Source organism: Plasmodium gonderi (genome assembly GCF_002157705.1).
Source record: "Plasmodium gonderi DNA, contig: Chr06, whole genome shotgun sequence".
Taxonomy (NCBI): domain Eukaryota; phylum Apicomplexa; class Aconoidasida; order Haemosporida; family Plasmodiidae; genus Plasmodium; species Plasmodium gonderi.
The window spans coordinates 513,107-529,126 of NW_021628931.1; the positions used below are offsets into that span (position 1 = coordinate 513,107).

Consider the following 16,020-nt stretch of genomic DNA (forward strand, 5'->3'; position numbering starts at 1 on the left):
AAATGCTTTTAATTCGATTGTGTTCCGCTGTGCATTCAGCTATATAGTGCAAAAACTCTTGCAACCTCATCAGGATCAAGAAAAATGAACACAATTTTAACAGCATCTAAGTGTTTATCCCAATAAAAACCACACTGCATGGAGAGAGAAAGTTCATGACTCTACACAGGAGTGAAGCATCATTGTATACGTAGGGGTGAAAAAAATGCGTAGAAAATTGTGCATACACAAACATGCTTAAGCGCTAGTTCAGAGACACCCCTACGCCCATATGATACATCCCTGATTGACAAAATCGTTTTGTATATCCAAAAATTTTTTCATTCATTTTTTTAAGTGTGAAAGGTAATCAACATGGAGTTACCAGAGAATGTGCTTCTAGTCAGCAGTAAAAAAAAAAAAAAAAAAAAAAAAAAAATAAAAAAATAATAATAATGATAATAATATCCAACCCAGAAGAAACAAATTCGACAAAAATAGAATAAAACAGAGAGTAAATCAGAAAAAAAAAAAAAAAAAAAAAAAAAAAAAAAACAGTTGGCATACTTTTCAAATAGAATGATATGCTGAGAAATTGAACCCCTCCCCATGCACTCCCACTTCCTCCCCAGCAAAAACACATCGTATGCTAATGGCACTACACATTTTTGGAAAAAGATTAAAGATAAGGAAGGAGAAGCATCATAATTCCATTCTCTTTTACAATATTGTGAGAAGGGGAATGACGGTATACAAATCTGGGGAAAAGGATAAGGACAAGCACGTAATGACAACTAACGTAGGATCTAAACAAGATATAGAGAATCTACTGAAGAGATACAAAGATTTAGGAACAAAAGACAAAGTCAAGCTAATAAAGAATCACTTGAAAAACGTGAATGACATAGATGTAAATAAGATTTACGAGTTTGCACGAGAAAAGGAAATAGAAAAAGGAAATAAAAAAAATGAATATGATGATGAAGACCAAAGAAGGAAAAGAATCAAAATTTTAAGAATACAAAAAATAAAACTGAAACAGAAACCATCATTTTTGCAACAAAAAAGTAACAAAAAAAATGCGAATAATAATTTAACTTTCAAAAATGATTATAATTCTAGTGAAGATGTTGATTGCTTGGAAATGGAAAAACAATTAAAGAGTGCACAAAAATACACACTTATTGAAGATATATACAAATCTTATATATACAGTAAAGCATTCACTACACTATCTAACCAGTACAGAACAAAACATACAATATCTAACGATTTTTTACATGTAATGATATGTGCTATCAGAAATTCTATCTTAGAAAAAGTTAACCCCACACTTGTAAACGAATTTGGAGTTTTTAAAAATCCTTACATGCTAATGAAAAATTCCCTATTTAATTATATTCTCCATGAACAAGTAAAAAATCCATATGAAGAATCTCTAATTTATGAACACCTTAATAAAAAAACATACCTAAACATTTTAAAGCTAGAAAGTGCTGATACTCCTGTGCAGGTCTATGAACCCCTCGTTTCATTTCATGGGGATGTAAATTACAATTATGACATGCGTGAAAAGTTTTCTGACATTATGCAAACTATGATTCGTTTACTTCGACTTATCACTATATCAAGTGAAACATCGTCTTTTTCAAAGGACTCTGAACAAAGTATCTCTGACACCACAAATAAAGCCTACCATTCAGATGGTAGTTATTATGACAAGCAGGGTACGACAAGTACCTCATCACCGAACTCGTCTGAGGAAATGAACCTACTAAACAATGTGCTGAAAATCCTCCCTGAAAATATATCTACTCACTTTGAAAATTACCCATTCGAGAATTTGAAATCGTTTAAGACAAATATAAAGAAACAATACATTGGAGGAATTAAAAATAGCAAACCCTTAAATGTGCAAGATGAAGAACTGAATCACATGCGATATCCAAACCTGCAATCTGTTTCACACTCATTACCAAAGGATGCAAAATATAGAGATAATGTTATCCACGCTATTAAAGTTTTAGAACGATCGAAATACTGGGATCACTCAAGCAAAATTAAAGCTATAAATACATTAATTGATGTATGGAATAACATGCACTCAAGTGATCACTATGAACATCTACTAGATAAATCACTTCCAGTTATCTACACAAAAGACATGTTACAAAAAACAAAAACACGACAAGATACCTACAACAGGGGACTGACATATATACAATCCCTTACGACACAGAAACCTCTTGGTGCTCGCCTAAAAATAAAAAAGGGTTAACATAACTTAGAAAAAGAGGGATCATCGCTCGTTCCTCTGAATATGACAGAATCGTGTCTTCTTCCGGCCCCTATCCATGACTCTATCCATTTTTCTTTTTTCTAATTTTATGTACACACACGCTCGGAGGCGGCCTCGGGAACAGCCTAACGTGTATTCATACATGCACGCGTTCATACGTGCATGTGTGCATATAAAGTGGAATGGTCCTTATAATTATGCTCACCCCCATACGACACATATGTACATATATATATATATATATATATATTTGTATGTACACCATGCGTGTAGTCTCGTTTTTACACCATTCACTCTCTTGTTTCAATTCCATTTCGATACTCATGGGCGATCCCAATTTTGTGGATATATATATTTTTTTTTTTTCTGTCACCCCTGCGAGTTGCATCAGCAAATGTACGTATAAATAGGAGCACAAATGGGAGCACAAATGGGAGCACAAATGGGAGCACAAATGGGAGCACAAATGGGAGCACAAATAGGTGCACAAATGGGAGCACAAATGGGAGCACAAATGGGAGCACAAATGGGAGCACAAATGGGAGCACAAATGGGAGCACAAATAGGTGCACAAATAGGTGCACAAATAGGTGCACAAATAGGTGCACAAATAGGTGCATAAATTTTTGTACACGGGTATGTTTGTACGCATCTCTGCCAACATCTCTACGTGTGCTTAACTCCTCCAGCGAAAGAGTCGCGAATGGTTAGACAAGAGCTGATGACAAGCTGACCCTCCTTTGGCTAGCCAATGTGCGTAAACCCCTGCCTTCATCAAGGCCAGAGGTTCTCCACTCCAGTGTGCAAATTTTACGCATGTACAAATTTTCAAATAACTTAGATCTGTGGTTATGCACGAAACAACCACCTCTCCGATGTGTGGTGGAGAGAGAGTACATTGGATGGACGTCAAAAAATGTTCGTAGTTACTACCTCTCAGTCTGAATGGAAAAATGTGTACAAACTAATGTTTTTTTAAATCTTGAGTTTTCTTGCCATGTGGTGTAAAGCAGAAACAGAAATATAAAAAAATAGTATTTAAAAAAAAAAAAAAAAAAGAATAGTAAATAAAGTAAAATCGGGTAAAATAAAGTAGGGTAAAGTAAAATAAGGATGTGAACAACGTGGGAAAGGGGGGAGAGAGAAGTACGCGTATGTTTTGGAGGTATTTCTCTGAGCACATGGCACATGGATACTTAAGGACGTGCATAATACATAAACATACGTATGCGCTCTTTTGCTGAGTTCTTCATGGAACATAAAAATCTCTTGCACTACTACAGGCCGAACGCACCAAAAAAAACTGTACATGCAAAAAGAAAAGAAAAAAAAACACACAAAATATATGTATATAAAAAAATGTTATTATAACATTTTTTTTTGCGATTATATGCACAAAGCGCCTTGACACCTCCAATCTCTGTTCGTTCAAAAAACATCCTGTGGTACTTTGTTTTTACAGTTTAATTGAACGAAGTCCTTAGAAAATCTGATGAAATAAAAGATGTATAAACAAATAATACCCTTTTTCTTTTTTCCATTCGAAGTAGTTCCCCTCCCCTCCCTACTGTGATGGTAAGAAGGAGGTTTTGGAAACATGTGCATGAATACAAAAAAAAAAAAAAAAAAAAAAGGGGGAAGGGGGGGGATAATAATAGTAAGAATTGCATAAAACTCTGTATATTTAAAAAAGAAAAAAAAAAAGATTATTCTACACCTCTGTTGGGGCGCTAAAAATTTTTAAAAAAAATGGTATTCTAACCATCTACACTTTTTTCCTCATTTTATTATTTATTTTTTTTTTTTTTCTTTTTTTGTTTTCAAGCACTGTTAAATAAGCGCACCTTTTTTTTTTTTTTTTGCTTTTCCAAATTTGCATGACCCATGTGCATGTAAGAAAACCAAACTGTTTTTTGTGCTCCCGTTGGATGGCGTGCATGTAAATCGGTCATGCATAAACATATGGTAGAGATTATGTGCATAGATGTATATATAATGCATGGCACCTATCACCTATCCTGTCACCTAATTATGTATATATATTTAATGCATATGATATGCCTCACGTCGCATACTCATTTCCACCAATATCATTGTCATTCATTGTACATTCCATTGTACATTCCATTGTGCATTCATCACTGTACACTCATGCTTATGTGAATACCTATGTGCATACTTATGTGCCATGGTTTTTTTTTTTTTTTTTTTTTTTTTGTTTTCCCGCTCCTCTGCATAGGAAATTAAAATGAGAAAAAATGCTATAATTTTATATGTCGTGGTGGAAACATAAAATTTCGTAGCGATGAAATAACCCCTTGTATATAAATAAAATTCTTTTTTTTTTTTTTTTTTTTTTTTTCTAGGCTTGTAAAGTTCAAAAGTTCCATAATATAAATAATATATATTATATATATATATATATATATATATATTTATAATATTGCAAGTGCTTATATATGAAAATTTTATGAGATAATTGCATGTATATCATCATGGTAGTAGATATTACATATGTAACCCCGCCTCATGACCCCCGAGAGAATTTGCATACTTTCCTTTAATATATTTTTCGAGAAATATACAAACCAAAAAAACACCCAACTTTAAAATTTCATTTTTTGCTTTTTTTTTTTTTTTTTTTTTTTTAAATTTACGAATGTAATATTTTACCAGTAGGAGGATAATGCATAGTATTGTAGATTTAGTAATCATTTTGCTATCGCTTCGGAAAGAACTTTTTTTTTTTTTTTTTTTTTTTTTTTTCACGTCATTATATATTTTTATTTTACTGCCACAATTTTGCTACTATTTTATTGCCACTGTTTTATTACTATATTTTTGTCACTTTTCTTTACCATCACGTTATTATTTTTTTTATTATCATTACTTATATACATATATATAATGTATGTATATATATATATATATATATATTTCCCTTTTATTGACCTATTTAGTTAGAAGTACCATTTTACATTTTTTTTTTTTTAACTATAACAATGAAACTATTGAAAGAGTATCAATAATTTTTACATATGTATATATAATATATAAAACAATATATAGTATAAATTTTTTCGTATACGCGCACAAAAACTTATACTAAATCAACGTATACCACATACGTATGTAATAATACTTTTTTTATGCTTTTTTATGCTTTTTTATGCTTTTTTTTTTTTTTTTTTCTTATCGCATACAATATATATATGATTACATGAATACACTTGCATACGGATATAATTAAAAGAAAATATATACTTTTCATTGAGTCATCTCTAAACAATTTTTTTTTTTTTTTAAGTTTCCGTAATTAGCTTTTTTTTTTTTTTTTTTTTAAATATATACATAATATATATATATATATATATATATTTATATTTATATATACATACATTTATGCATATTTCTCATGTACGTACAGTACACGTATAACATGCGTACATCGAGTTAGCATACATTATACACGTGTTCACAAATGTTAAAATATGAATAGCTGCTCGCACGCTCCTTTTGACTAATCGATAGAATGTAACGAAACTTTTTTTTTTTCTCGCTTTTTTTTGATTTTTCAAACCTTTTATTATTTTTATTTTTTTTTTTTTTTCCCTAACATTTTGCCATACTTCCCGCCCTATGTATACAAATTTTACTAACACTTTTTACTTATCTAATAACAGTGATAACCGTTTAATAACTGCTTCTCAAGATTTAAAGGTGTAACTGGCAGGTTATACCACTTCCATAGGAGCAATCTCTTTAAATTTTCTTTTAATGATCAATTAACGGGCAAATCTCGGGATCACTCTCAATATAAGCCCCCAACGGAACTCCTATACATATACATACATACGTATAGATGCATACATACATATAGATGCATACATACGTATAGATGCATACATACGTATAGATACCTATAGGTGCATATACATATATACAGGCCGACCTGTGCGTCGACACACATAGGTATATACGTTTATTTATCGGGCTTCCTGTTTTTACGCACGGTGGGGAAGTTCACACATCTGCTCTCGTTGCATGTTCTGCACATGTGTATACATATGTATATAGACATACATGATTGTGTGTACACCAGCTTTTAGTGGAACGAACAGAGTAGCGCAGCAGTAATAACTCCCCACACCCACACACACGTTACACTAATGTACTTGCAACTGTGTGGATATGGTTTAATGTTGAATATAAACAGAGAAGAAAATCCATATAAAAATTTTTTTTTTTTTAATGATTTTAAATAGAATATAAAATGATAATACTGCAGAGTATTTTCCCATCCCTTATTTACATTCTACTTTTTTTTTCATACCTAAATTTTGAGACTGTTGAATCTAAGTTAAACAATTTTGTGAATGATGACGAAAAATTCGTGAAAAACAACTTTGGAATATCGAATCCATCAGAAAATGGAAAAGACATTTCTTCAAATAATGGAATTAATAATGATGACAATTCGAATGATAAGAAAGAAAATCATGAGAAGCCAAACTTCTCCATAAATGAAAAGAAAAAGGAGGAGAAGGAAGAGGAAGAACAGAACGAAAATGAAACAGAAACTTCTCCTTCTGACGAATCAGGAAATAATGAAAATTCCCAAGATGAATCTATCATTGATGAAACTCCAAATGGTGATGTAGAAATAAGATTCGCAGCAAATGAAATAAATGAGAGTAACAATGATAAAAACATGGAGGATGAAGTAGATGTAGATTCAGGAAAGATCCAAAATGAAGATTCCAATGATGTTAGCAATAGTGATAATAATACTAGCGATGTCGACAGTGGTGACAACAATGCCAAGGATGATATAGTGGAAGTAGACACACAGAAGAAGAAGAAATACCCAGTAACCATGATGGATGCTCCAGTTCTTGGACGCTTTCATATGCATCCGTTACAAAAAAAAATGAACGTAAACAGATCTTTGAGTAATTTATTTAACCTGTTTGAAAAAACAAATCCACAAATAAAGAATGTGAATTATTTTACGAAAGAACTACAAAACGAGTTTTCTTTTAAAAATGGATTATATTTTACCTCTACCAGTGTAAGAGAATATAACAAAAGAGTAGATGCAAATAAATATTCTTACATAAAATTACCAGAAAATACAATGATTCTAGTTGTAACAGGAAATAAATTTTTCTTTCAAGATTTGGTATACTCACGCAATAAATATAGTGCTATAAAAAAAAAATTTTCATTTTTAATGAATACAATAATAAATAATTTAAAAAAAAAATACTTTTTTAAAAATTATAACTATCAATATTTATATAAAGATGATTCCTTTGCATATGACAAAAGTAAGAGATTATTAGACATGGAACTATTAGGAGAATTATCACAAGCTACGCAAACAATCATAGTAGATGAAGAAAAACGAAAGAGAGTAACCATGCATAAAATATATGGAGGATGGTTCGATTTCTTAGGAATTGTAGTTGTCAATGGGTATGATATTACACAACTTGAAACTGTAGAAGATTATTCCAAAAAGACAGACAAATTAGATGTTATTCCTAAACATTTAATGAAAGAATTTAAACAACTTGTAAATAAAAAACATGAGGGATATGACAATGGTTATGTCGTAGGTTTGTGGAGAGATTTTCCAAATAATAAATTTGTCCCATGGAGATATTCAGTTGAGTTGTTTCTATGGGATTTGTTGAACGTGCTACCCCACGAGTTACCACACCCAGCCAACTTGATAATGACATATAACGCCAATAGTGAAGATGCGGTAGAAGCGGTAGAAGCGGTAGATGCGGTAGAAGCGACAGAAGCCGTAGAAGAGACAGATGCAGAAGCTGGAAAGAATGCTAACCAAAACGAAGAAACCAACACGAAGAGCGCCTCTAACGCCGCTGAAGGAAAAACGAAACGCACGAGGAATGAAATCCTGAATTGGCACTTAGCTATTCAGGAAAAAATTTCATCATACCCAGGATTTGAAGTAAAACTTGTTGCAGCCAATGATTACTTGAAAGCAATTGGATACAGCAATGACTTATTTGCTAGATACTTCAACGCGAAAAATGGAAATACTTATATTTTTTTAATATTACTAAACAAGGACTTTTTCGTGGATGAAATTATGCAAAATGGATCGAATCATTCTGACTATGTTCAGGCAAAACAGGACTATTTTAATAAAAGAATACATGAAATATTAGAAGGACTGAAAAAACTTTTGCAAGAATTAGAAGACGAATTATTCCCAGATGAAGAAAAAAATAAACCAGTTGTTACCTTTTACAATTATCTCGAAGATGAAACAAATTATGATAAATTAAATCCACATATTTTAGGAGAAATCGCAGGAATTACCAAACATTTGAAATGCGGAAAAAAAACAAACAATGATGATGGTAGATGCACAAAGGACATATCAATGCATTACAAATATGGTGGATGGTTCGAATTCGGAGGTGCTATACATGTCAAGAATGTCAACTTTTTACCTACGAAATATGAAAAACATGGTGATTTTATTAAAAAGGAGTATGAAAATGCTATTTTAACACAAGCCAATTGTAACTGCCAGAGTGCAGGACTCTGGAAAGATCTACCTGCACAGGACATGTCACCCTACAGATACCCAATCCAGGTATTTGCATTAGAAAATCCGCAATTTAATCTTCTCAATTTTAAGGAGACGCATCCGTTCATTGTAATGGACATTATCAACAAGGGCTTACAAGCGTTGAAAGTTCAATCAGAACAGCAGAATGGAACATTCGACAATCGAAGTGAGCAAGCAAGTGAGGAAGCAAGCGGTTTAGCAGGCGATGAATCAAACAGTAATAATAATCTGGTGCTAGCTAGCCAAACCAAGTTTAATCTCATGGCCAGAGAATGCATAGAAAAAGGGGACATAAAAAATCAACCAGTTGAAAATACAGAAACAGCCACGGATGCCGAAGAAACAGAACAAAAGAACCCCTCGCATGTACATTTAAATGATGACGCATCAGAAGTAGAAACAGTAAGTAATAATAGTGATAATACAAGCGATAATGAAGAACAGGCAATTGATGAAAATGAATTTATTTATGAAAACGTTGAATCAGATGCAAGCACTATTGATGAAGAAAGAGAATACACAGATGACAAATATAATGAAGAAGATATTGACAAGAATGATTATATACTGATAAATGAAACCACTTCCACAAAACCAGCAACAGAAGCTGAAGCAGAAGCTGAAGCGGATGCAACAACAACCCAACAACCACTTGCTCAACCAGAATATGAAGCTGATCCAAGTGCAATTGAACAATTAAATAATAATGCGGATGATAATAATAATACTATCACACGTAAAGAAGAAGGGAACAAACACGAAAGCATACTATTCAGAGATATTACAAAAAATCTAGGAATCAGTGAAATAACTGGAGACAGAAAGAAGGATGGCAGTAGTGATGTATTGAAAGCTGGACATTTTGACATTAGTGAAGGTCTTCGAGCAGTAACTAATCTTGTTAATAAACATCTTGGAAAAGGAAAAAGAAAAGGAAATAGTCCGAATGAAAATGACGACGACGATGATGATGATGATGATGATGACGATGACGATGATGACGATGATGACGATGATGACGATGATGATGATGATGAAGTCCACAGTGATGGAAACGATGGTAAACACAACAATGATGGTAATAATGATGATGGTGACAATGATGATGGTGAAAACAGTTATGTCACACGTGATTATATCAAGAAACACGCATTCAATTCACACGTCGACTCGGACATGAAATTCAAACTATACGTATTTATTGTCGTATGTATAGTCTTTATCTGTATCACTCTACTTATCAGCATATCTATAAGATTATACCATACACTTGCCAATAGGAAAATTGTTGATATGAACAGAACGGTTCTTGCCTTCAAGGATCGTGAAGATATTCCGGTCGTTCAGGGTATACCCACTCCATGGCTAAATGCCTGATAGAGAGGAGAGGAGGAGGCCCCTTGCCACTCACATCACATCACACATACCGAATGACGAATAGAAGCCCAATTCCCCACGTTATGACCAAATGTTAATATTCACCTGTACAGAGAGGAGGGGAAAAAAAAAAAAAAAAAAAAAAAAACATGTGTACAATTCCCAATTTCCTAGCATTTCTAAAAAAAATTTCTCGTAAGCTCGGACACATGCTTTTTTCTATAGACAAAGCAATCAGATGGGTGAGGAAAGGGGGAGAAATATTTCTGCAGAATGTGTACAGTTATGTGTATAAGAAGAATTTTTTTTATTTTTTTAATTAACACTTATATGACAAGGGTTTTTTTTTTTTTTTTTTATTAATCAAAGAATGATTAGATCCGCGCGTTGCACTCCAGCAAAATTTTGCACGCACACCGTACATGTGATATTTAAGGAAGTTAACCTATTTTGTGGATATCGAAACCTTGAGGAATTGACTAACATATGTATATATATATATATATATATATATATATGTATAAAATTCCATTCAGAGCAGTAATTTGTGTTCGAACCCAGTCCATCTTGTTTTCCTGTGCAATGATTTTATTTCCTTTTTATTAATCCAAGTGGTATATATTACCCACCTTTGAGTAAATTATTTCTTTCTTTTTACCGTTTTTTCTTTTTTTTTTTTTTTTTTTTTTTTTAAATTAAATGAATAAATTCACGTATTTCCACCGCGAACAAAATACAAATCCATATCGCCCCCTCAGTTTCTTAGAAATATACGTGGATCCGTGTATACACGATGTATTATATATTCTGGATGAACTTTCAATATGTGTATGCATGTAGATACAGCCCTGCATGTATATGTACACAAATATTTATAGGCACAAGCATGTATATTATATATATCTATATGTATATTATATATATCTATATGTATATTATATATATATATTTATTTATTCATTTATGTTTTTATTTATTTATTTACATGTAGTTACATGTGTGTGTGTGTTTCTGAGGAGAGAGGGGTGGTGGTATACATTTAAGCTTATATTTTTCCGGCGCACGTTCCCCCGTCTATGTTATGTATATATATATATATATATATGTATATATATATATATATATATATATATATACACACACAGCATGGTGTTGAACGTCAGCATAGGCACATACAGTTTCACACGAACAAAAGTGACACACATATCACGTACAGCTACAGTTCTTTGTATGCACGTATCTGTGGGCCCCGCGGCCACCCCAAGCCACCTCCACATACATGCACATATATATATGTACAAATATTATATCATTTTTCATGTACAAAAAAGTAATTAATCATACGCTTTTCATTCATGCTCCTTTTACGTTTAGCGTTTTTTAATAGTGATTTAACATACACCCACACACTTGTTGTAAATCCAAGTAACATGTTTTTAATACACATAAATATATGTACATATACATGTACAAAAACACGCATAAGTGTTCCATATTTACACATATGTAATGACAAAAAAGGGAAAAAAAAAAAAAAAAAAAAAAAAAAAAATTGGAGGTCCCCGTTTTTAATTTTCCCATCTTCGCACCAAAAGGTTGGAAAGGATTAGGTGAGAGAAGAAAAGAAGAACCCATCGTGTTTTAGACACTTGGGATGATGGAAAAAGGATTTTTGATGGTACTGATGATCCGTGGACAGATTCCACATATAAAGGCTAACATTATATGACATTATTTTTTTGCGATTGTGCTTTGAAGAAAAAGTTGTCGCATAGAGGAGGAGGAGGAGGAGGAGGAGGAAGGAGCTGTGTAGAACCCCACCATGCTCTCGGGTGTTCTGTCAATGGGTCCACACATACATAAATATGCACATACACATGCATATGTATAAAATGATATATAATACCCCTTGTGAGTGTCACCCCATATGAAAAATTAAGCCCATCATACTTTTATATGAGGATATAAGCACAAGGGGATGTATATATTTTATACACGAACTGAACATACAGACAAAAATACATATTCGTGCAATCCTATATTTTTAATTCGTATTTTCTTCCGTTTCAGCTGTTAAATTCACGTCTGCAATAATATGACCACAAATATAACTTCACATATATTTCGATTCCCAATCGGATACTGATATATATGAGATTGAGTAATTGTTATTGTTTAGAAACCATTCCCTAATTGCTTCATATGGCTTTAGACATGTTCCTATATTATTATCTTCAAAAACAATATTCTTTATCTTCTCGTCTCCAACATGGAGATATTTGTCTCTTCCCTCGATCAGTCCACATCCGTCTTCGTCTAACAAGTCTTTTACTTTTTTCACTTCTTTCACATCTCCCACTTCTCCTACTTCCGATTGATTGCGTCCCCCATCCTGCACGGAACCGGTACAATTTGTGGATTTTTCCCAAATTTTGTCTTTAAAAAATTTCCCCAATTGTACATTCTTTAAATACATCCTATCAAAATTATCGATTATGAATAAGGCCTTCTTTTTGGTACTTGTGCGTGTATTACTTTCTCCTTTTTCTTCTTCGCTTTCTTCCCTCCGTTCACTTGTTTTTTTCATTTCCTCTTTATCAGCTGGTATGACAATATCAATGGTGTATGGGTAGCTAAAAAAATTCACAAAATGATTAATTTTTTTTTGCCTGAACAAGTCAGAAAAAAAAAAAATATAATGTTGGCTAGCTGACATTTTTTCTTCATTCCGAATTCCCATGGTAACCTCCCCTTCCATTTGTGAAAAATGTTTTTCTACATGTCTGCAGAAGCTAAACAATTTGTCAGGTAATCTCCTTTCAATTTTTACATATATCATTTGTAGTACTGCAGAAATTATATGTAGCAATTTACACATTTTTTTTTCTTCTTCTTCTTCTTTACCCTCTTGTATTAATATTTTCAATCCTCCCCTAATTTTGTCAGTAAAAATTATCATGGTCTTTTCAATTAAATCCACATTATTCTTTTTATTTTTTAAGACAGTTTCGATAAAATAAAATGATAAAGTTGAAAAAGCACAGTGGGGCAAGTACGCTTCAGGTAATTTCAAAATATTGTTTTCTGCAATTTGGTGTAAATATATATAAGTTAGACGTGTGATCGAATACCCAATCGATTGGAAACTCATAAAGTGTTCCGAAATGAACTGAAAAACAGTCATCACGTGATTTTCATTTATCCTCTTTAGACACATATGTATATAATCTATAGCATACTGCAGCATGTCCAAATTTGTAATTTTTAAATTCGTTAACCCATTCAACAGTTGCATGAACACGTCTTCCTTCAGTGTGTTATAATTCAAAGCCGCTAGCTGGTAAGGCGAAGACGTGTCGAGAAAATTGCGCCCCCTCCTTTTCGTCGTCTCCCCTTCGTCTTCCACATTTTCTGCCTCTCCTCCTCCTGTGCTGAATGTGACACCTTGGGCATGGCATTGAGATGCAAGAACCCCCTGTCTGGTCAACAACAAAAACATAACATACTCAACATAAAAGGATAGCATAGAGGATTTAACAAAAACATTTCCCAAGTAAAAATTTTTTTTCCTGTCGAAAGTATTGCCATTCTTGTAGTAATTTATTATATGCAGTAAACTAATAAGAGATCCATTTGGCAATTTCGAGATTCGATTGAGTGCATTTTCTGAGAATAAGAATGAATAGAATAAGTCATCATTTGGATATCCCAATTTTGTCAAATGTTTTAATATAAGGACAATGTAAGCCTCATTTATTGAATTTTTTTTTTTTTTTACATAATTAATAATATGATTAAAAACTGTAAAATGTGTTATTCCTACACTTGCTAACGAGTTTAAAAGATTTATTAAAAGAATTGGGTGAATGCATTTTTTTACATTCCCTTTCAAGTATAAAAATAAATTCCGTAATGTTTTATTTTTTCCTTTCTCCTCTCTATAGCTTAAGCTTAAAAAAGAAGAACAACAAGCAATAATTGTTTCTATGATAAACTCAGGTGGCCAATAAAAATGTAACATCTGAGATGTTCGTCTTATTAACCTCCTAACACTTTTTTCATTTTCTTCATCTAAATATTTTCTATTTAAACTAAATAAAATTAGTGCTTTAGCATGATATCCATATTTCATTATGTTAATAAATTTGTCTACTTCATTTATTACTCTCTTTCTCATGTCTTTTTTCTTTATATCGAATAGAGTGTAAAATTCTAGAATATCAACCAAGTTGTAATATTTGTATTCATGTACACATTTCTTCAACTTCTTGTTTAGTGTCTGCACAAAAGAACTTTGCACAATTCGTGACTTCAAACTCTCTACTAGTTTAACGGGTTCAGCACATTCGGGTTCCAGGTGATAATTAGATGCTGCTGAGATTTGTTGATCCCCTTGTTTTGGGGAATCATATCTGAATTTTTCTTCACCTTCTAATGATTCCTTTATGTCGAATTCAGATGAAAAAACTAAACTTTTGCATATATACCTCTTTACTAATCTTTGCACATTTGATTCACATTTAATTCCATTTAATTGCAGGGATAGAGAAAATAATATTTTGCTCAAGTGCTTACATATGTATGTTATTTCATGTTCATCATACGTTTCAAAGTTCATCGATATTGTCAAATCAAAATAATCAAAAAGGAATTCATCAAAATATAGATGTTTATCATTTATGTTAAGTATGTTAATAATGTGTTCCTTATTTAGTACTATTTCATTTGTAATTTTACTCATTATTCCATTATATGTGTGTTTTAATTTTTTAAAGTTCCATTCGACACTACATTTTTTGCTACTTCTTTCTCTGCATGTTCCTAAGCCGTTTAGCCCAATGTGGTGAATGAACTCCAGCCAGTGGCAGAAGTTGTTTTCGCTCAGTAAGGGTTCCCGAGTCGGGCAATTAGAAGAACGGCTAGAAGCAGAATCGGTGGGACGGTTAGAAGCAGAATCGGTGGGACGGTTAGAAGCAGAATCGGTGGGACGGTTAGAAGCAGAATCGGTGGGACGGTTAGAAGCAGAATCGGTGGGACGGTTAGAAGCAGAATCGGTGGGACGGTTAGAAGCAGAATCGGTGGGACCGCCAGACGCAAAATTGGTGGGACCGCCAGACGCAGAATCGGTAGGACCGCCAGATGCAGAATCGGTGGGACTGTGGGGAACCTCGTCAAGCTCTCTGGAGACCCGCAACAGGAACTCCTCTTCCACTACACGATTCCTTATCTTCTTCCTAGTCATAAAAATGCATATACGTAAGAAATCTGAATTACTTACAAACTGAACGAGAGCTTCATTCCCCTTCTTCTTAAGAGAGAAATATAATCTCTTAACCTGTGTAAAAGTAGGAGAAGAAGAAGCATCTAACTCATCTAACATTCCTTTTGATAAATCTTCCACATGTGTGTTATTATCAATCTGAATGGTCTCATTTGAATTGCACAAAAGATCACTCTGAAATTCATCTGTTGATGGTTTTTTTCCAAAATAAGCAGTGTTAGTAATGTTACCAATTCTACTGCCTCTTTTCCACTTCAACCCATCATCCATCAAATTTTGACGTAAATGTAAAATTTTCACTTTAGTCCTTTTTATCAATTTCTCTCTCTTAAATTTTGATCTACTTTTTCTTTCATAGAGAGGAACTATGTGTTCTATTTTCCATTTGGAAAAGTGATGCTGGGTACTGTTCATAAAAAGTGGCAACATCCTTTCCACTGTACTCATTATCTTCTTCTTCACCATCATCTC

The 16,020-nt window shown here is 32.8% G+C and overlaps 3 protein-coding genes across 3 annotated transcripts; 2 read left to right on the forward strand and 1 right to left on the reverse strand.

Moving 5' to 3' along the window:
* Positions 1–625: 625 nt before the first annotated feature.
* On the forward strand, positions 626–2,257 carry PGO_060930 (hypothetical protein, conserved; the record flags this gene model as incomplete). Its single annotated transcript, XM_028686737.1, has 1 exon — positions 626–2,257. One exon carries the CDS (start codon positions 626–628, stop codon positions 2,255–2,257), a length of 1,632 nt encoding a protein of 543 aa, XP_028542538.1.
* A 4,294-nt stretch (positions 2,258–6,551) lies between these two features.
* PGO_060940 (hypothetical protein, conserved) lies at positions 6,552–10,268 on the forward strand (the record flags this gene model as incomplete). The annotated part of the gene is made up of 1 exon (XM_028686738.1): positions 6,552–10,268. The coding sequence occupies one exon, from the start codon at positions 6,552–6,554 to the stop codon at positions 10,266–10,268; it is 3,717 nt and encodes a 1,238-aa protein (XP_028542539.1).
* Positions 10,269–12,381: 2,113 nt separating this feature from the next.
* Positions 12,382–16,017, reverse strand: PGO_060950 (hypothetical protein, conserved; the record flags this gene model as incomplete). Its single annotated transcript, XM_028686739.1, has 1 exon — positions 12,382–16,017. The coding sequence occupies one exon, from the start codon at positions 16,015–16,017 to the stop codon at positions 12,382–12,384; it is 3,636 nt and encodes a 1,211-aa protein (XP_028542540.1).
* Positions 16,018–16,020: the final 3 nt, after the last annotated feature.